Below are 23,067 nucleotides of genomic sequence, written 5' to 3'. Positions count from 1 at the left end.
TCATGAAGTATCCAGCCCTTAGTCACTGTGGCTCTCACATACACGTTAGGTTTAGAAAGGAGAATGGAAAAGATCAGATTGCAGATTAGTCTTTTGCAGAGGACCTCATGGCTGTTAGGAGATTCTTTGGATTATCTTGGATGTAATTAATGAAGGTTTTGGAACCCCAGAGCTCAGCAGTACTACTGCTGTTCCTTTCCATCCCCGCTGCACTGTTTGAGATGGCCATTTAGGACATCCCTTTCCCAGCTAGTGGTGGGGAAAAACTCAAAACCTCTGTCAAACAGTGTGTCATGTGGTCAGTCGTTTTGGCTATAGACCAGCCAAGGAGAACAATGAAGTTGAGTGCAAGAGAAAGAGTATTAACTTCTTCTATAGGAAAAATATTTTAAAACTTTCAGAAAAAAATTGCTGAGCCTCTTACAATTTCAAACAAAACCTTTTATTTCAATGTTCTGCATTATTTCTAAAGTATTCTAGAGAAAATATGTACTGAATGCCACAAAGAATACATCTTGCTGAAATGGATTTAAAATAGCAAGTATTATGCAAGGGTATATGCAAAACCAAAAATGGCTGAAGGGATTGATCACAGCAGAAATAGAAGAGAATATCTATAGGATACAAACATGTACAAGAAAAAGTCTGGTAGATAAATTATTTAAAGTCTATTGCCTGGATCTTTCCAATAGCTTTTTAAATATTTTTACCAAGTTAAACACAAGAAGGAATATGCAAGACATAAACCAGAAGTATCAAACTTTGTTCATAAAGGCAGTATCACAGAATTCTTTTAATAGACAAAAAAATATATGCAACGATGGGAGATAAAGTTCAATAACGTGTAAATATATCCATCATCCATTATTAACAGGAAAGAGCTGTATTAATTCAAAAGCATACTCCAATCAGTCCAACGTACTACATCTTTCCAATGTCCTACTAGTTTCCATGGAACAAATATTCTGGTTTGTTTTAAGGTAAAAAGAGTTTTGAAGTAAGTGATCCATGTTACTTTTAAAAGCACTTTTAAAATAAATGTTGATTTAGTCTTTCTCTGTTTCTGAAAAAGAATATGATTCAAGCTTGCATTTTCTTTTCCACTGGTACACTAGTATCTGTGAAGTCTGTAGCATAAACATACAGTTTGTCCATTGGAACTTGATTGTCTTAGCTGCTGATGAGATACTAAGTAAAGGCACTCAGGAAACTTCTTCTCTCTTTAATGCTTATTGCAGTATCAGAAGGGTGACAGAACCTGGGGGCAGGCGTTGCATCTCGACATAACGCATTTTGTATGGGAGTCTCGGACACGGCCAGAGTGTTCCAAATGCAGCTGTTTCAAGAGCAGGAAATTTTGCTGATCTGCACGCTTAAGAAACTACCTTTATGTTTCTGATTAACACTAGGTGAGTCCAGATCACAGAAGAGGAGGTCATAAATTATTATTTGCATGGTTTTCAGCAGTTTTGTTTTCAAAGTTTGCTGAGAATCAACCAAAAATGGAAGCATGCCCCTCCTCAAAATAAGCAGCTAAATTAATCTATAATGCAATATTGTAGATTTTTAATCAAGTTAACCATGACAGAATCATTTTTGTTATGAGACCATCTCACAGAGCTGGTGAATCTAGGCCCTTGTTTCTGCTCACTGAAGCAGCCTTCATTTATAAATCAGCAATATGGAATCAAATTGAGTTTGAATTGGAGTATGTACATGGCATTTGCAATCATGCAATTAACAGCTGTAGTAGCTAGCAGTTTGTAGGGCTCTACCATTACGTTTTTCCAGATACTACTAACCCATATTATAAAAGATCTGACAATTGTCTGTTCAAGTAATTAAAGTTACTCAAAGACTATAATTCCATTAAAACAGTATAGATATCACAAAATGAATTTTAAAATACCTACCTGAAGGCCAAGATTCACCCAATATTCTCCGTTCTCATGGTAAGCCTTCCAAATAGATGAGTGATCAGTGGCAATCTTGGTAGCAGTCCTACCAAGCTAGTCTCTACAGTTGGCTGAGAACAGGTCTGATCCTGCTGTCAAAACCAGGCACTCAAGCCACACAAGTGTTAACAAGCAAGCTGGGGCAGAGCAGCTCCTACCCCGAGTCCTGATCTCTGCAGGAGATGTAGAGAGCCAGGCCCCAGTTCATTTGTTTGTGGTGTATGGATGAACCGAGCACAGCCGCTTTGCTTGATCATGGTCTGGCCCCATCTAGCAGCAGGTATGGCAGAAGAATGCTTTAGTGCTTCACTGGAGCAGAAGACTGTGTGTTGTTCCCTGTATCTGAGCTTGGATTTCCTTCAGCACAGTGTGGAGAGTATGTGTCTAAGCTACAGACAGGCTATGGCCAACCCGAAGCTAACCATGTGGTTTATGTAGTTGTACTGCAGACATTACAGAAGTCAGATAACAGATCTCACTACAAGATGGAGACGTTCTTAAAACACGTTGGAGGAGCTAGCGGTTAGCCTTCAATTCAGTAACTGAAGGGCATGAAGTAACCTAAAGGCACGATCCACTCCCTTTGTCTAAGTGTAGATTTGAGGCAGCTCAACATAGCAAGTGCTAAAAGGAAAGTCATTCTAGCCCTGTAAGAGAGGGGTAATTAGGGATAGCAGTAGTGGTGAGAAAGCAGTAGTTACAGGGTGTTCAAAGTAATAAACGTGCTCAGATTAAACAGTACTGGAGTCAGGTAAAGAATGGATAATTGGGAGAAAATTTAGTGCAATCTTAAGTTTCAGCCATCAAAAAAGCTTGACTGGGTAGACTGGTCTTCAAAACAAATTCAAACTAAACCATTTCCTAAATAGGTTTATTAAAAAGTGAGAGAGTGATTGTAAGGGAATTTTTGCAGCGCACAAACACACTAATGTTTCTTACCCGTTATCTTATGAACAGCCACAAAATCAACGACATTGGCCTTTTACTGCTACAAAGCAATATGAAGAGGCTTCTTGTCCTACCTCACCCGACTAAACCAAGAACTGCAAACCAAAGATTAGTTTTGTTTTAGGTCAGGATGGCAGAATCTGTTCCATTTTAGGCCCCGGTGGAAGTTTTAGAAATTTGCTGTTTGAAAACCAGTCAAACCTGTTGACACATAAGCAGTTGCCATTTGAGAACTTCAACCTTTAATTTTTTTTTTTTAATCTCATTTTAATTATAAAACTTTATGTCCTTTTTTTAGTCATACAAGTACCCCCACGTTTTATGCTTGGTCTCCTGCTTCCTTCAATTTTTTAGATGAGGGTATATTTCATATTTGCTGAGTTTATATATATTAATTTTCCTATTTAGATAAAGCATCTACTTTCAGCGTTATTATCAGAACAGTATCTTTTGACCTGCACTGATAAGAGTGTGAGACAAGAGGTTCAAATGAGTGACTTGCCTAAAAGAAGACCATGCTGAAGGTACTTTCAGACATCACAAAGGATAGGCGAGGGAAAAAGGATATGGAGAATATGTTCTCAGTTTATTCACTGCATGCACAACCACCTCTTGACCAGATTGTGGCTGTGATGCTTTGGGATGTTATAGCTCAGTTTGCTTGCATTCTTCCATGAGAATTTGGTTCTGCATTGTCACGGCAGGAAGGTAATCATTGACTGGGTCTTGAATGCTCGTAAGAATCTGACCTATCCCTCGGCTGATTCTCTGCCCATAAGAGCCGCTGCTGTTTTTGGCTGAGATTGTCTGACCTCTGTAGACTTGAGCCTGATGCTCACATATACCAAACTTGCTTAGCAGGATAAACACATCTCTTCGGAAAGCTTTGGTGAAAATAGCGTAAAGAAAGGGGTTGGCACAAGAATTGAGTGGGTAGAAGAGTACCAGCAAAATCTTGGAATTGGTGACAGTTATTAATGGTTTGTTCATAATGGCAGATAAAGCATGGAAAGAGATGGGAGCCATGCACAGAAAGTCAGTGAAAATCAACACAGCCATCCGCTTGGCAATTTTGGTGTCTTTGTCCCCTGACTTGTACTGAGGGTTTCGCACAGTCACATAGATTTTTATGTAGCAGGCACAAATGATGACAAAAGCAATAATGTTGCATATTAAAATGAAGACAACATAGGCTTCAGCCACCGGTGTTTCAGTGTCCATAGGCAAGCAGATACTGACTTTGCTATAGCTGCTGACGCCAACCAGTGGCAAAAGGGCAAGAAGAAAGCACGAGAGCCACCCTCCCAGCATGATAACCAAGGCATGCCGGAGGCGAATCTTTCGATCTGGGCGCATGGCAAAAGTGATGGCATACCAGCGCTCCAGGGTGATCACAGTCAGTGTGTATACAGAAAGTTCACTAGCAAAGACGGTGAAAAAGCCAGCTATGTTGCATCCAGGCCCAGTCTGCCACTCTATAGCATGGTTATAGTACTCTGACCTGGTGTAGAGATCCACTGAAGCAATCAGGAGGAGGTATAACCCCATGCAAAAATCAGCAAAGGCCAAGTTACACATCAGAAAGCGTGGTACAGTCAGTTTGTAATGGCTGGTTAGAAGGATGAAAAGGACAAAAATGTTACCTAGGATGGCAAGCAGGTTCACAAACCACACCACAATCCTCAGAAACTGATATCCCATTATATCCTCACAGGGATTAAGCTCATCAGGCTCTGGAGTGCATATAACATCTTCATTGCCTCCGCAGACAGGATAGTCATAATGACTGTAAAAGGTCTGGACATCTTCTATTTGAGGGTTCTTGAGCTCTTGGCCAAACCCAAGATTGCCTTCTCCGTGCTCTTCCAAAAAAATGTAATAATGGGAATTTTCATGAAAATTCATGAACTTGGTGTTTTTGTCATACACAGTATCGGTGTGGTCTGTGTATTCTTCTGCATAATCTTTGTAAAACGGACCTCTGAGAGCTTTGACTGATCTCTTACGAAAGCTGTGGCTGCCAGTCTGGTTACATGTCAGGTACTCCAGGATTCTGAAAGAGGAGAGGGGGAAATCACCGCTGGCACTGACAGTCTGACTGAAGTACAGAGAGTAAACAAAGGGAACGCTTCAAAAGCAAACCACTGTGAATGAAAATGTAGCTATAAAAATGTGATCGGATGATCGGATATATTTCTCTTAACAGAACATATAGTAAATGAGCTTGAGCATTTCTGGGCTTTTTTTTAAACTGTATTTTTCCTTTCTCTGTTTCTATCAGATACCCTCAGTAGTGATTTGGCTTGTTCAGCATCTATAATCCCTCTTCCTCCTTGGGATCTACATTCTTAGTAGGTAACAAGACTTTTATCTACTGTTTATAACTTCTTAAGTAATACCCACAGTATTACTTTGCTTTTCATTTTTGCTCACAAAGCAATTTCTCCTAGAACTTCATTATTTTAATTTCTGTTATATGTATTTTCTGTAGGTGCTTCACAGCTAACTAGCAGTGTAGCGGTTGGGAATCCTGTACCTCATGGTGCGAGGCACCTGTATTTGTAGTCGAAAATTGTTCATACTTTTTACTAGGAAAAAAATTGCAATTTGGCATCAAATTTTTTGATCACTGTGATCCACTGTCACATAACCTTTAGCATTTCTCCTTTCCAGGTGTGTAGAATTCGAGATTGCTTACAATTTGAGATTGCATACAGTTCAGCCTGAGAAATTTTCATCTCTACTAATAGACACGCAAATACTTGTTTCTTTCAGTCATTAGATTGTGCTGGGTTCTTTCTGCAATTCTTCCTGTCCTCTTTTATTTCTGTCCTCACTTTCCCAGTCCATTGTAATTGTGAATGTTATTGCTTTGTGAGCTTATTACTGAATATTTTATATACTTAGCATATTTTTAACATACTATGCATTCTAACCACAAATACTGCAATACTGAAGACTGGGGCTGTCTTCCTAAATCAGGGGCTGTCCTGGATAAGAATTCTCTATGCTTTATTAAACTTTGGAGAAATTTGCAATGGATTTGCGTTCTGCAGTAAAATTCTGCTGCTAATCACAGTAAGGCATCCCCCATCCCTCCCTCCCCTCAGCAGATGAGTCGCTGTGTTGTGTCAGGACATCTATAAATGTATATTTTTCTTTCCAAAAGCTATCCACACCTGTTCTGATGGGAGGCCGAAAATCCTGCTGAAATGGAATTGGAAAGAATCTGTCTACAAGGTTATTGCAGAATCATTTATTCTGAGCTTTTCAGTTAGAAAACATATGAGACATGAGGCTATAACCCCTTCAAAGCTTCTTTTTCCAGGCCTTGCTACAGCACATTCTGTGTTACAGCACATTACCCTTTTCTTTTTCTTCCCTTTAATTCTGGGCTCAACAAAAGGAGGAGCTGTTGCAAAAGGTCCTACAAATTGTTATATCAAAAATTCTTTCTTCTGTCAGTTTGAAATTGTAATCTCTGTTTCAAAGAATGTTCTCTATACCTAGAAAAATGGTCACAAAGGCGCCAATAGATGTAATTTTATATTAATACCAAAACATTGTCTTCACTTACATACTTTAAAATCGAATGTAAGTTAGTGAAACTCACCCACTGGTTTTTTTCCAGCTCTTGAAAGCACAGCAGTGACTTGGATATGATAGGTCAGCTCGCATTAGCTGAAGAAATACCTTTACAGCTGGTAGTTTCTTTAAAGTCCATGTATGCTTGGCCATTAGTTCTTTAAGGCTTTCCAGTCCTTTGGCTGGAAGGTTAGCAACGGCTGTTCTGGAGACATCCCTAGATAAAGGAAGAAAAAGACAAACATCAGAATATCCAACGACTGGATCAGAATTTTTTCAGATTCTGACAGTAATTTAGGAGTTTCATACAATTCTACAGCAAAAATCAAATCCAGAGGAGGTGGAGATTTCATATCACTTTGCTAGGTTCTGATACCATTCAAATTCAAGTAGGATATGATTCTTCCTGTGATTTTCTCTGTGTTTTAAAGCTTTTGTCTTTAATGTCTCTTAGTGCAGAATATGGATGATAAAGAAACATCAGGACTTTTAAAATGACACCTTTAAAGCCAACCAGGTACAAATGCATATGCAAAACAAAAGTTTTAAAAATTCATTAAAGAAATCACATCTTCCCATTGGAAGAACTATTTTCCTTTAGACCTCTTTAGACTCATTTTAACCTATTGGGATACTTCAGTAGAAAGCATTATAATTACTAAAACAACGTTCTTCATAAACTGAAACTAAAATTTTCTATCTCTGTCCATCCTGAAACTCTCAGAAAATTTAGCATTATGTTTGCTGCTTTCTGTTTCTCTGGTACCGAGTCCAACTCAGCAGGTACGTTGCACAGTTCGCGGGGGAGGTGGATTTCCTTTAGAACTGCCAGGTGAATGTCATCTGGTCCTGCTAGTGTTTTCCACTCATTTTTTGCCTTGTCCTAAAACCTCTTCTGCTGACGCTTGAAGTCAAGATGTTTTCTCAGAGTTATACTCTGTAAAGAAGTAAACCTGTAAAAACAGTTCTAGTGTAGGAACATTGTTTGAGCACTTTCATCATGAGCGCCCTAATAATAAATAATTCAGCTTTTTTCTATGCGTTGTTTCCCAAGAGTGCTGTTCTTATCCCTCTAGAAGTCTCACCTGCTGGCTGGTTTCTTGCACCTAAAAGAAAATTATTACTAATTTCATGCTCTAAACAAATTGCTTCTAAAAGACTTGGGCCTGCTCTGCTTTATTTTTTTCTTTTGATTTGCTTGTATTTGTTTTTAAATTGAGTTATAAATTGCTTCCTCTTTCTGTAGGAGGGCTTTTTTACTTCTAATAGTTTCTTTGCCATCATACATATTTGAATATGTCACAACTTGTTCATTTCAACCACATAAACTTCATTTTTCTTCTTCTGGAGTCCTTTTTGATAGCTAGTATATGTTTCTACTGAGCCCCTGAATTGGCTCTTAGAAGAGTCTGAACGCTGCCTGCTATCATTTTATCTTTTAAAGAATAACAGAATAGTTGAGCTTCCAGACCATCCAGTTTGACCTCCCTGCTCAAAGCAGGGTCACCAAGAGCAGGTTGCTCAGAGCGAAGTCCTGTTAACTTCTCAGTATCTCCAGGACTGGAGACTCCACAGCCTCTCTAGACAACGTGTTCCAGCATTTGACCACCCTCACAGTAAAGAAGTTTTTTCTTACGTTGAAATGGACTTTCCTGTATTTCAGTTTGTGCCTGTTGCCTCTTGTCGTGTCACTGGACACCACTGATGAGACCATGGCTCCGCCTTCGCAGTTCCCTGCCCCCCCACCCTGTCAAGTATTTATACACATTGATAAGATTCCCTTGACTCTTCTCCAGACTAACCATTTCCAGCTCTCTCCGCCTGTCTTTCTATGACAGATGCTCCAGTCCCCTAACCAACTTAATGGCCTGGTCCTTTTTGTTTTCCACTAATTTCCTCATTTTATAGAGCTACCCTTCTGAAGCAAAACATCTTGGTAAACTAGATCTTACCAAGACAAGGCTGGCCTTTCAGCAACCCCCATGGGTCTCCATCAAGTCCTCATGGTGGTGGCAGCTACCTGCAGGAAGGGAACGTGGTTAAATGCTATGTGATGGGAAGTGCTAAGACTTTTTGGAAGGGAAGTGACACCTCACAAACTCTTGGGAGTTCTTTGAAGATGTTCTGGCACAAGCATATGGTGAAAGATGATCCTGTTTGTACAATGAATTGGGATTTCTGAAAAGCCTTGACAAAATCAGGTATCAAGGGCTGTTGAAGTAACTAAGCTGTTATGTGACAAGGGGAATGGCTCTCCTAGATTAATTAAAAAGAGTGAGGGAAAAACCTGGGAACAGATGATAAGTTTTCATGCTAGAGGAAGACTGGAAAATCAGCTGGTATCTGAATACACACGTTATTGCAGCAGAGGCCCACAGAGGCTATGCTACTGCTGGTATTACTGAAGTATTCATAAACAGCCTGGAAAGAGAATAAGAGTAGCTGCAACAAAGCTTGTTTCTGACACAAAATGATAAAAGGTGGTGATAGCTAAAGCTGATTGTCTAAAGAAGCAGAAGGATCCTGCAATACTAAGTGACTGAGCAGTAAAATAATTGACATGAGTCAATATTGATGAATGTAAAGTGCATTTAGGAAAAAGGAATCTTGGAATCTTAACTGTACGTGGATGACAACAGGGTTTAATTTACCTAGCACTCTGGAAAGATCTTGGAGTCCTGTCTGCAAATGTCAGATCGGTGCTATTCAGTAATGTTGAAGGGAAATAGAATGCTAAGAAATAGAATGCTAAGAATTTTTAGGAAAGAAATAGAAAATGGAACAGAAAAACTTCACTTTGTAAATCTGACTGCATCTTAAATACTATATGCAGTTTACAATAAGAGCACAGAAAGCTACAGCAAGGATGATTAAAAGTATCTAATTGTTTCTATGTGAAGTAAAAAGGAGTAGATAAGAGCTTTTCTCTTGGGAAATGCTAGGACTGGAAGCAGTAGGAGACTAGATGCCGTGCATAGTGTAAAGAAGGTGCTTGGGAATGATTACTCACTGTTGTGAGATGAGTTTTGGGGCACCTAAGAATGTGAGGCAAGAGACTTAAAAATGAGAAAAGGAATAATCTTTTCACAAAGTTGCATCATTAAATTGTGAAAGTCAGTGCCATGGTTCATTGTGCAGGCCAAATAACAAGGTAACAAGAAGGACAATATCCCTTTTGTTTTGGTTTTATTCACAGTTGTGTCACATTCCCATCAGAAATGACTGGGGCAGGAGGAACATCCTGGGGGAGAAGGGCTTGTGCCTTCGCAGCAGCCACAGCGAGGAGCCTCTCTGGGGCCCTGGGTGCGCAGGGAGGGAGCTGCAGCTCCTGGAGAGCTGCCAGCAGAAGGGAGCAGCCAGCCCAGGACTCAGGTGGTGGAAACAATCTCCCAGGGAGCAGAGGGGAATGTGCAAAGTCTGCGGCAACTCAAAGAGTGCTATCGAGTGATGTTAAGAAGTCTGAAGGAAAGGTCTGTTCAGTGAGAAGAAAGGGCTTGGAAGAATTAGTTATAAGACTACGTCATTTCTGTTCTACCTAACCGAATCCTTTGAAGTCTCTTATGCATGTGTATTTAAGCAGTTAGGTATTACAGTTTTTATTTTTAAAAACTCTGCTTGTTTTAAACTGGCATCTTGGTGAGAAGATACAGGCACAGCTGCCTTCAAGTTCTAGTTGACTCAGGATTAATCTCGTTGCAGGGCTAACAGCAGATGGTTGGTCCCATCCATAGGCCGTATTAAGCACAATGGCTCAGAAGTTTGGAAGTTTCCAAAATCCCCAGTTTGGGAAGTCACTAAACTGATGGTATGGTGTCTGCCACCGAGAGGTCTTGTGACCTCTCTGTACCACTCCTATTGCAAATGGAAAAGCCTCCTGGGAGTCTGGTGATAATTTGTCTCCCAATGGAAGATAACTTCTTAGTTGCCCTAGCTAGGCCCACGCTTTGTTAGCAACAAAGTGTGTGTCAACTGCCCAGAGGAAAATGTGGGATTGGCAGGGATTTTTTACCTTACAAATCCAGTCTTGACGATTATCTATTCATATTCACAATCTACTTCAAGCAGCATAGCAGCTGTCTTCAAACTAGAAAGCATAGGATTGAAAGGTTTTCAATAATAATTACTAATCTTAACAGCAATGTGAATCCAAGCAGCTGGAGTTTGCCAGGCTATAGTATCTGTGTCTGCATTCATACAGAACACACATTTTCCTAAATGATTTCTTTATTCTGTATCATTGTATGATCAGTCTTGATTTTGGACTGCTCAGAAAAATGGGAACTGACTGCACTTATGTCAGCCTCAATATCTAATAATATTGATAACTAAGATGTTATTTAAAAGCAGCAATGTTTACATTGCACAGAAGAACGTCTTACTACTACTGCTAAGCTATAGCTGGCTCACTTAAAGAAATGAGAAGGGGCAAGAGGTCTGACAGTCTTGTCAAGAGGATCTGTCTCAAACTGAAGTGACTATAAAAGAGGTTGCTCGAAGACTTGCTTGTGCCCAGTGGCAGGAACAGAACAGAACCTCCTAAGGTAGGACCCTTTCCTAGGTTGGAAAACGGTGCTTTAAAGAACACTTCCGCTTTCTAAAGGTAATAATTACTCACATGTATCTTGTGCAACAATTAGTAATGTTTTGAATTTGGATTGTATGTTTTGCAAAAGCTAATTGAACAATAAGCCTGATTATATTTTGTTGCACTCTCATGAACTTGTGCTCTAGGCAGCAGCTCTTGTTGATGCATTTAGTAAATCAGGTCCACTGAGTCACTGAATCCTAGCCAAGATTTCATTTTCAGGTGAAGAGCAGTGTACTGTCATTATACTGTTAAAATAGCTTTCTAAAGGGAGTAATCTATGTGTACATCCGCATACATGTGAATATACAGCAGTGACAAAGGAATCTGAATTATTGGCATCTGTTCTCCTCTATTCAGTGATCATGCTCCCTGCTTCCTCTGCTATTGTAAACTGCAAATTTAAAAAAAAAATATCTAACCTTTTAATACCTACTTAAATACACCATCTAACTAGGTGGTCTGAGAGCATGGCCAAACTCACACAACATACATATTGCCAGGCACAATTCTTTGTAGTTAAATCTTTCTCATTGGTTTTCTTTAAAGCCAAAATGGAAGAAAATTACCCCATTAGGGTTGATCCAAGGTCAGTGCATAAAGGGAAAGCCAGAGACTATGAGTTCTGCCAGCTTAGTGGGGAGACAAGACAGAGTCTCTTTTTTGAGCTCCATAAATGTTCCTTTTTTTTTTTTTTTTCATACTGCTCCCACCGTAAGCAATGTGATTCATTGCCCCAGAAAAAGGAATATTTATCTTATGGCAATTGTTTTCCATAGAGTTAATTTGCAGTATTGTAAGTGGAACTTTCTTTTTGAGGAAGATCCAATGTCCACAAATTCCCATGCCAGCTAACAACTGCTAGATGTCTGAACTAAAAATGACTTAACAAATTATTTATTAAAATAAGCCAAGTTGTTTACACTGGCCAAGGGGGATATGGAAGGGCTGTATTGGTCAGACTTCTCAGGCTATTATGCAAGTTAATAAATCTCTGGTCTCTCTATAATTAACTCATTAATATTAGTCTTGATGGTACAGTGGGGGGTGTGTAATAAAGCACCAATTGCAAGCACATTTCTGTCTCCTGTGGGAGATGTTACTGGCTATTGACATGACACAACAGTAAATACTAGGGTTCTACTCAATTTTCATTCATTTTGACTCAGCCTTCTTAAGGCAGTGCGTATGTGGGAGTTTCAGAAACTATTTTGTTTCTGTTAAAATAGTTCTACTTCCTGAAGGTCAAAAAGAGATCTGTTCAGGTGAAAGGATTCTGCTCTGAATTGTTGCTGGAAGATATTTTGCTTTACAACAAACCCTTCCTACATCACACATGCAGAGTAATTCCTGGTTATCCATGGGTAACAGAAGTCCCTGAAGCTGCTATTAAAATTACATTAAAATTAAATTAAAAATTAATAATACGTTGCACCCTTCGGTAGCTGGCATAGAGTTAATTTTCTTCCTTTTGGATTTGTGCTGAAAACAGTGTTGATAATATAGAGATGTGTTAGTTACTGCTGAGCAGTGGTTACACAGCGTCAAGGCCTTTTCTGCTTCTCACCCTGCCCTGCCAGCAAGCAGGCTGGGGGTGCACAAGGAGTTGGAAGGGGACACAGCTGGGACAGCTGACCCCAACTGACCGAAGGGATATCCTAGACCATATCACATCATGCTCAGCAATAAAAAATGGGTGGAAGTCTGCCAAGGCTGCCGTCACTCGGGGACTGGCTGGGCATCGGTCAGTTGGTGGTGAGCAGTTGTTTTTCTTGCATCAATTGTTTTTTCTTGGGTTTGGTTCGTTTTTTTCCCCTTCCTTTGTTGTTTTTTTCCCCCATCCTTTTTTTAAATATTAAACTGTCTTTATCTCAACCCATGAATTTTCTCACTTTTACCCTTCCAATTCTCTGCCCCATCCCACTGGGTGGGGCGGGTGAGCAAGCGGCTGTGTGGAGCTGAGCTGCAGGCCAGGGTGAAAGCATGACACCTTCCTAACATCTTTGGCTTAGGACTAGCAAATTAAAAGACCATGATGTGAAATAATCCGACTTTTCTAATCACTGTTAATTTACAGTTGTTTACATGCCATTTTATGCCTTCTGCCTTTGAGAAGCAATACCTCTCTCTGTAGTGTCACTATGGTACCACATCTCTAATTATAAATACTACTAGGGCTATTGTCAGCCATGGAGGTATATCATTCTAATGGCAGATGGATAACTGGCTGTTTAGACTGCAAACGTAAAATATGTCCTGAGATCAAGGATCAGTGGCAGCTGGGCTAGCACAATAATTACAGAAGATTAGAAAAATTTCAAGTTATGAGAAATCTAACTTGAAAACAGAGTGAGAAGGAAGTTTGTTACAGTTACATGTCCTAGGAAGTCATCTCTAGCCCCTAAACCAAGAGGTTTCGTGTAGCTCGCACACCTCAAAGCTAGCCCTTGCAGAGTGAGCTTACCTGGCAACGTTATTGTAGCATATGATTACCCCACAACCCTTTGCAGCATGCCATTACTTGTTCACCTGTCTAGCATAACAACAACACTGGTGCTTTAAATACCCACAATAACTCCAGGAGTCAAAACCTGTGCTGCTGCAAGCTCTCGCCTCCCTTAGACTTAAGATCCCAAGTGTTTTGTCTCCTGCCATCCCTAGGAAGGAGCTTTTCAACCCATCGTGCCACCTGTAGCCCCAGAGAGAAGATGTGCAGTGAGCCATATGAGACCACAAATGTAACAGGAGAGTGCACCTTGCTTTGAGACTGTGTATTTATTGTGACAAAGTAGTATCAAAATGGAAATACGGTGTCCAGGTAAAGTTACGAAAACTGAAAAATGTCTTTCTGACCAGGTACAAAATGAGAAAGGCCTTCTCTGGTGCCATGTGCAATATTAAGAAAAAGGCCTCATCAGATAAATCCTAATGGAAAAAAAAGGGTTACTCAGCACCAGCACAGCCTCTGTCACAGTACTGCTACGATGACCATCTCAGTCAGGGGTGGGTGGCCTGAGCCCTCCTGAAAGCAGAAGCAGTGGAAATGAAGGCGATCCACCCAGCAGGGAGAAAGAGGAGCGATGGCTCTTTCTGAGGGACAGCCACCACAAAGGCTCCCTGAGCAGGAGGTTTAACAGCCCCTTTGTGAGCTTTTTCAGGTTTCCTTCCTGATCTGCTGCTTCCTGCTTCCAGAACACCCTCTTTTGCTCTGCCTAGATGGCCAGTTCTCCTCCTGATGGTGGACCGTGGCCTTGGTTGTGCTTTTCTTATTCAGAATGTTCCCTAAAGCACAGCTGTTGTTGCTGATACTCTTCTTGTAAACATGCCATTCCCATCCCTGCTGCTCTGCTGCTAATAATGGTTGGAAAGAAAGTGCAACCTAAAATAGTATTATATTTAAAGCTTTCTCTACTTCATTTTCTCCTACTCACAATAGAGTTGGTCCACTGTACACTCCCAGAAATGCATCATCATTGATAACTTCCAGGTATTTGTTCTTGTGCAGATAGCTGCAGAAACAAACAAAACGCAGTGATTTGGAAATAGTTATCCATAGGTTAAAGAAGCAGCTCTTCAGTTTACTTGCCTAAACAGATTTACAAAAGCAATAGGTGTAAGGGCCATCCCATCCCAACAACATATTGAAGCATAATCAGTTACTTCATTTTCTGTGTACCCAAGGAACAAAATACAGGTTTGCCATTTTGAAAACAAATTAAATTACTCAACAAATAATAAATAAATAAATTAGCAAAATAAATTAGCTTTGCTCCAAATTCTTTTTCTCTCTCTGTCATACATATAAAGACACATGCATACACACTTTATCTTCAGGTAAGTATGTGTGAGGATGAGGTGAAATAGATTGTTTTGCTTTCATCAGAATGAGGTATGGGGAATTACATGATACTTACAGAAACACATCATGAACAAACATAAAAACAATTCCCTCCTTGTTTGACACAAGTTTTAAATGCTTTAAAATCTCCATAGCCAAGTGGAGGCTCCCATGTATACATCAACAGTTAAGAATGAAGTTTTGTTATAAGAAGAGCAAGAGCAGGAGTGAGAAGGAGGACAAATCTGAAGGAAGAAATAATATAAAACTTATGTAAAAAATTCTAAAGTCTTGGGAAAACCTTGAACAATTTTCTGAGTAGCCAACACTCTCCTGAAATATGAAATGCTGCAAATTTCTCCTGTCATTACATGACTGATGTAATCAAGGCCCAACATCTAAGAAAGCGTGGATCCAGGAAGTGGGGAATTTACAGAGCTGAGTTAAAGGTTCATGATTAAAGATGGGCAATGCAAGGCTGCTGAACACTCGAAAAATCAACATAACCCAAGTGGAACAATCAATGTTAAATTCAGTTCTGTGTTTTTAGATTTAAAAGTGACTGATCTAGAATGAATCTTGATCTTTTTTTGGCAGGATTCCTGTTTACCATCGTCTGAAACTGTCGTTTGAGAAATTTATAAATACAAGAATTATTATTGCAGGTAATTCAGTCAAGTTCCACATTGCTTTAGAGAGGCTATGCATTTCTGTCTGTTCTCAATGGCCTAATAGAATTTATGGGTTTTGTGGACAGACTTGGGAGAAATAATTGGCTTCACTAGCTCCACAATTGCAGGTGTACAAAGAGAAAGCATAAATTAAAAAACCTGCAGGAGCAGCAGAAGCACAGGCATCCTGCTTTTCTGCTGGGGTCACAGTGGACGTATGGCACTGCACTCTGTGAAGACCAGATGTACACAGAACGTGATGAGATGGAAAAATAAGTGTTATTTTTATGCATACAGTGCCAGCTTGTGTGTATTAATTGGGTATATTTGACATAGATATAGATTAAAAATGTGGTTTTGGAACAATTGTCCAGCTAGAAAGAACTTCACAAAACACAACAGGCACGTTCATTTCCTTGACAAGGTGGTTCCTCCTGGTTAGCCAGGAGGGAGGAGGACAGCAGTTTTAAGCAGCTAGATCTCCTAAACACACACACAGCAATATGCTGAATTAGCTGAGCAATGAAAGGAGACTGAAGCTTAGGTTGCAATATATACATACATACATGTGTGTGTGTGTGTATGTATACGTGGATACTACTGTGATAATTCTTTCCCTAAGCCAGCAATTAAACCCGAGGTGGTGTTTTTACTTAGTTCAATCAACTTCTGTCACGATGTTTACAAGAGAAACAGCTTGCAGGCATCAAACCTAGTCATGCTTTTTAATTTAATTTAGATGAATTGAAATCTTGTGATGGGATTAAGAATCATTTACCAAATACTGTAGTCCCTGGAGGAGGATGGAGGAGCATCTAGCTCTCTTGGCTGAGGGACACTACATAAGCAAGGAGACAAAACAGTCCAAGCATTTCGTTTCTGTACTATGATGAGAAAGGACCTCTGAGAGAAGTTTGAACCAAGGCAGCAAAGGGGATGGTACAGCTGCAGGACTGTGCTTCGGGGCAGAAATGCAATGCAACCCATTAAGGGGGAGAACACATAAAATTGCCAAGGAAAGTTGTTAAGGGGAATGTATGTTCCCCTTGATGAAATAATGGCAAAATAATCAACGCTATAAAGGCCTTGAAGGACCATGGTGCCTAGGCAGAAGAGGCTGGTAGCACCTGCGACTATCCCATTTATAAATTTTACCCATTTTCTGCACAGTGGAAAAGGTAAAGTCTAATGGCCCCAGTAGCAAACCACAGATTAAAGCATGAGGCTGCAGTCTAGGAGCAGCAACAGGGTCCACAGACTGCAATGTCATAGGTATCTCAGGTCCAGCAGGAGCAGGAAGAGGAACTCATAGTGACATAAGTATGACAACAGTGGGTGACCCAAGCCCAACAACTACAAGCATCAGGATTGCTTGACATTTCACCAACAAGGGCACAGGGCTGGTGGAGGCCTTGTAATGCAAGAATGAAGAAAAAGAATATGACTGCAGATAATGACCATAAAGCATTGCTCAAGAGAAGATGATGTCGTCCTCAGTCCAACTAAAGGACAGAAACTTCACAAGGACTGCAGACAGACTGCCTTATGGAGGTCATGTTTCACAGGGTAGATAAAAGCAGAGAAAATTCCCAGGGATGAGACCAGCAGCAAAAGAGAGAAAAAGGAGAAAACCAACAATATTGCCCAAGTGAAGCCAGGTGACATTGCTCAGAATTTAAACATAATTATCTTAAAAAGAGGAATTTCATAAAATTTCAGAGTGCAGTTGGCACAGAAATGATAAGATGCCCAGACCAGACCTATTGAAGACATTAAATGAAATGAAAGGAGAAAGAATTTGATACTACTGATGCAGGCAGTAATACGTCAAGCAGAGAGGGATGTTTGGTACTCTGTTATAAACATTTTAAAGCTAGCTTGTGATGTAGCTAGGAAGGCAAAAAATACGATAGAAAGGTTGTCACAACAGATTTCAGAGGGCATCCATGAAGCTGTTGTGAGCTGTGCCCATTGTGCCAGTTAGTGGCAAAGATACAAAGGTCAAACCTTTCTTAATTGTAAGTTCTGTAACAAAAACACCGTTTGAGGTGGTGGCTGTGGAGATAATTGAATTGCCTCAGAAAAGTGGCAGAAGGCCACTATTTTATCTTTGTGTCAGAAGAATCTTTCAAGTTCAGATAGCTGAACTGGGGTTTAGCTGCAAAAATAATAAAGTCAGAGGAATTGTTTCTTGGTGTGGAAAAAAATCAAGTCAAGATTCTAATCCTGTCCTGGTTGAAGTCATTGGCAAATTTTCCGTAACATTCACTGGATATAAGCTTATATTGATCACCATAGTGAGAAATGAGAAGTAAAAGCACTTCAACTGGGTTACACAACACAAAGTCTTAGGAAGCCAAGCCAGAGAAACACTTCTGGGATGTCGTTCATTAGACATTACCCATGCCTAAAGCCTTGTTTCTTACAGAGGAAAATGGCTTACTTCATCTTCTCAGCTATTGTTGTTTGAAATAAGCTTTCTTTCTTTAGAAATATATGGCATTCTAGTATCATCTGACTGCAAATTGAATACAAAAAATAAACCAGAGCAAGAGCTAAGAATTAATCCAAGATTTCAAAATCTAGGTTGTAGTTTTGAAGGACACAAAAACCTGCCTGACCTAATAAAACCTGTCTGCTTTAGTAACTAGACATTATTATACAACCAGATAATTGCTTGTCCAATTTTGAAATATTTTCCCCTGATATTTGAACACCATGGTGAGTGATAAACCTGAAATATAATAGTTTACATATGCGATAAAAATCTTCAAACTTAGAAATAGAGACAGGCAGCTAGAGGCTTTCGGGAAGTTCATAACCATGTGTTACCAAGGAGGGGCTGCAGTATTAGCCGCCAGTTTTCACATAGATGAGTCAGGCCCATCAGAATGTACAATTTCCTGATGCTAATTGATTTCAGTTATTTAAGCCTTTTATTTTCATAGGTACCTCTTTTAAATGGAAAGAATAAGACTTTGGTAAATATTAATTTGACAAAGAAAGTGTATGTAGAGCTAGTATAGCTCCTTCTGAGAATGCATTTAATCCTGTTGTTACTGATAGCTAAATGGTATAGAATGTCATTTAAATACACTGCAGAAAAGAAAACCACAACGGGGTACCCACGTGTCTAAACAAATGTTGGAAGTCTTAGAAATCACATGGGTGAAGTGGAATATCTATCCTCAGTGGGGACACTAGAATAATAGTCATTTTGGAAAGTTGGTGGAAGGCAATCAGACAGACATGAATACCGCAGCGCAAAGTATGCAGGAAATCTGGAGTAGGAAATGCTGAATCTGAAGTAGGGTGTGCTGATGGTTTCATAGTGCTGTAAGTAACAGAAGGCTTTTTTTTTTTTTTCTTTTTTTAATCAAATCGTATCAGTAAGCTAACTATGCCAGTGACTAATACAGAGTCTTTATGGACTCAAGATCCAGGGTTAAGTGGGAAAAAATAATGCATTAAGTTTTAGCCCCACCAGAAAACAACATGACTGCAGTATGCTGAGCAGGATCTTCTGAGGACATGAACCAGTAATAGAGCATTTCAACTGCTTTGTAAAACAAGACAATGTCACGTCAGGGCATGGCAGAGATACTGAGTCTTCAGACATTATCAATGCATGCTTCATAAAGCAAGAGGTTAGAGAGCCCGCATGAGAAAAAGCAACTTTTGATTTCAGCTTTAGTGGAATGCATGCTCCGTTTCATAAATGTTACAGTCTAAAGTCTGTTTTATAAGAGCAACCACCGGGTACTGAAATTCAGCAACTCTGTAGGACCAAAAAAGCCAAAGAACACACCACAGCTATAGTCTCCAAAAAGGAGAAATACATATATGAGAAAAAACTTTCTTAAAAATAAACAAAAGTATGAAAGTTAAATTACTGAGGGCATTCTGGGAGCTCTTTAGGGACACCATTTTGGAGATACAGAGCAAACGTGAAAAGCATGAGATAGCAAAAAAAAAAAGCAAAATCCTGAATACTCAAAATATTAAAAATCTTCAACTGAGATGAAAAACTGAAAAATGCGGAAAGGTCTGAAGGTATTTTTACAAAATATTTTCTTTTTACCAAAAGCATATTTTCTTCTGGGGGTAAAGGATATGAATGAAAAATGCTGACCAGCTGCTTCAACTAACTAACATAGAATTCCACATACTTTTCTTTTTTCAGTGTAAAAGATTTGTATTTCTCTTTTTCCATAGTCCAAGGTCATTCATGCCATCCTCCATATTGTAGCTGGACACACCTTTCTTGGTGTTTTTTTTAAGCTGGATTATTTCACTGATAAGGTTTTACTGCAGTCCCACAACCAATTTTATGAGCACTGGGAGTGATGGAATAAGAATGAACAGCCAGATTAGGGAAAAAGAGAAGTTTTGCAAAATTTTCTTCCAAAGGATCACTTAGTTAAAAACCAAGTAAAGTTACTGAAGTTTCTAGTTGGAATATCTCACTGGCTTATGGAATGATGTATTATTTGATAGTATCTGCTTGCTTTCTTTTGGCTTCTGATTTTAAAATAAGGCAGCAGAGCTTAACAAACAAGCAGAAAAATAATATGTTGACCACACATTTAAATATCACCACTATAGTATTAAATGGGCTCTGGACATGTAACATGTTAATGCATCTATGCATCCTGTTGGATTATGAAATGAAGGTTAAAGAAAGGGAAAAGAGATGCATTGGTAAATGAGCAGTATTAAGGATTCATCATATGTCTTTTCTACACCATTGTTTATCTTGACTCTGAGCTAAGCCAAGCATTATAAGTGATTCCTGAGAGTGTACACCAAAGTAAATATATTCTTTTGGAGTTTATTTTTGTAATTAGATTTTGAGATTGCACACTTTCCATTTCAGTAATTTAGACAGCTCTGTAAAATCTCATCACAAATATATTTTGCCATTCACTAGAAATATGTTTTAAAAAATCTTTCCTCACCAATTTCCTTACAGAAATAAACACCGGTGCAGCAGCACTGCTTTGCAGAAGTCTGCAGGAGCGATGCCATTCATGGACCTTAATGATGGGAGGGATTCAAGTTTCAGATGAACGCTGTTCAGTAAAAGCATCATTCGGCCCTTCCTTCCTGGTTCTTTACTTCCCTGCCTTTATAAAACATATACAGCGATACTGTGGTTTGCTATAAAACACAGATCCTTGTTGGATGACAAGATTTATTAGGTAGTGCCATAATTCAGTGTGATAACAGAAACCATTTATGCACGGTTCCACACCTATATCTGCATTGATTGTTTTGACCACCTTGAATTACATAGGTCTTTTAATACTGCAAGAGTGGTAGAAAGGCATACTGCATGGTAGAAGGTAGCCTCCAAGATTCCCAAAATGTCTTCTGATTTATGGATGGAACATGGAGTCTTTGAATGATTTGTCAAAAATGGAATTATTGCTTTTGATTGTTTTCCTTTTTTACTTGTTTTCCTCCTTGAGGTCATAATTCAAAACCCAGTAAAATTTCTTTCCCTCACTCTTTTTCTCTTAGTTTCTTGTTGCTCCCAGTTTCATCAAGTCCAAAGGACCTTGGATCAGACCCAGAGGAAAACAGGTACTTTCTTTGCTGTACAGTGGTAGATAAACAGGAGTTCAAATTAGAAATGTCAGAATACAGAAAAAGAAATATTTGCCTTTTGCATTAACTTAATGCTGCTGCTAGAAACAACAAATCTCCAAGCTTGCACTTAGCAAAATTATACCTTATCTTGGTATATGGTAACCAAAATACTTCAGAAAATTAGTTTAGAAATTTCAGTGTAGTTTATCAAACAGATGAAGGCTTTACCACTGATATTCAGCTCCCTAGTTTGCCTTGTAAATCTGGAGTAGTGCTTTGCTCCAAGTAAATGTCATATGATTTAATTAGGAGAAAACTGTTTGTTGTAATAAACCATTTTTACTGCTGGTAGATAAAGCCCTGAAAGTAAGCCTGGGTTTAGTTCTTTTTTTAATTATTATTTTTAATTTGCTTAACTAGTTCATCATAGCCAGTCTCTGGAAAGATTGACTTAGAATCATAGAATATCTCAAGTTGGAAGGGACCCATAAGGATCATCAAGTCCAACTCCCTGCTCCTCGCAGGACTACCTAAAACTAAACCATATGACTAAGAGCGTTGTACAGACACTCCTTGAACTCTGACAGGCTTGGTGCCATGACCACATCCCTGGGGAGCCTGTTCCAGTGACCGACCACCCTCTCAGTGAAGAACCTTCTCTTAATGTCCAATCTGAACTTCCCCTGAGCAGCTTCATTCCATTTCCTTGTGTCCTATCACTGGTCACCAGAGAGAGGAGATCAGCCCCTCCTCCTCCACTGCCCCCCTTGAGGAAGCTGTAGACTGCAATGAGGTCACCCTTCAGCCTTCTCTTCTCCAAACTGAACAAGCCAAGGGATCTCAGCTGCTCCTCTTAAGTCTTGCCCTCCAGACCTTTCACCATCTTGGTCGCCCTCCTCTCGACACGCTCTCATAGTTTGATGTCCTTCTATTGAGGTGCCCAAAACTGCACACAGTACTTGAGGTGGGGCCGCACCAGTGCAGTGCAGAGTGGGACAATCACCTCCTTCGACTGGCTAGCTAGGCTGTGCTGGATGCACTGCAGGACATGGTTGGCCCTTTAGGCTGCCAGGGCACACTGTTGACTCCTAATCAACTTGCCATCAACCCAGACCCCCGGATCTCCTTCCATGGGGCTTCTCTCCAGGCTTTCATCCTCCAATTTGTATGTAAAATCAGGATTACCCTGTCCCAGGTGGAGAATCTGGCACTTGCTCTTGTTAAATTTCATACGGCTGGTGATTGCCCAGGTCTTGAGTCTATCCAGATCTCTCTGTACGGCCCTCTGCCCTCGAGGTCTTATTGAAATATCCTTAAAGAATACTAATTATAAAACTTTTTCTGAAAGTAAGCAAGCAGTATCTGCAGAACTTAGTATGTGTTTTCTGCTTCTCTACTTCCACCCAGTCCAATAAAGCAGATGTTTTGGACTCCAGATCTTCTAAAACTACATTTTCACTTGATTCTTTAAGAATCAGGAAAATTCCAAAGAGGCCAGAAGCAATAGCACTTGCACACTATCAGAGAAGCAAAAAGAATAATTCCTACAAAATCATCTTCAACCTGTGTTTCATCAAAATGTAAGAAATGGAAGAGCCAACACAGTTCAGATATTGGCTAAGGCTTAGAAAGGTTTTAAGTATTGCATATACAGCTTAGAGGGATTCAGTCAAGACACTGGGTTCATTTTGCCTTATTTTATACCTTGCGATTTCTATGGGCACTACTACAAACACTACGTCATCATGAAAAACTTTCTTTCTCATATGGAAGTTCAAAGTAACTGAACTAATGTGAGTAAAATAAGACCTATCCCAGATCTTCAGTTTAACTCAAATCTTTTAAAAATTTATGACGTTTAGCTAGCTCTTAAGGGAAAAAAGGCAGTTTGGA

The 23,067-nt window shown here is 39.6% G+C and overlaps 1 protein-coding gene across 1 annotated transcript in view; it reads right to left on the bottom strand.

Annotated features, from left to right (window-relative positions):
- Positions 1 to 3,535: 3,535 nt before the first annotated feature.
- Positions 3,536 to 23,067, bottom strand: part of TSHR (thyroid stimulating hormone receptor) — a 69,771-nt gene continuing 50,239 nt past the window's right edge. The window contains exons 8-10 of the mRNA XM_009477234.2: positions 14,505 to 14,582; positions 6,517 to 6,705; positions 3,536 to 4,956 (exon numbers count right to left, since the gene is read on the bottom strand). Coding sequence (XP_009475509.1) covers positions 3,549 to 4,956; positions 6,517 to 6,705; positions 14,505 to 14,582 — 1,675 coding nt within the window. The 3' untranslated portion in view covers positions 3,536 to 3,548. The remainder of the gene's footprint in view (positions 4,957 to 6,516; positions 6,706 to 14,504; positions 14,583 to 23,067) is intronic.

Source organism: Nipponia nippon, unplaced genomic scaffold (genome assembly GCF_047370975.1).
Source record: "Nipponia nippon isolate SJK-2023a ecotype South Korea unplaced genomic scaffold, ASM4737097v1 scaffold_11, whole genome shotgun sequence".
NCBI classification, from domain to species: domain Eukaryota; kingdom Metazoa; phylum Chordata; class Aves; order Pelecaniformes; family Threskiornithidae; genus Nipponia; species Nipponia nippon.
The sequence above is the reverse complement of the archived record's forward strand: the minus strand, read 5'-3'. Positions and strand labels throughout refer to the sequence as shown.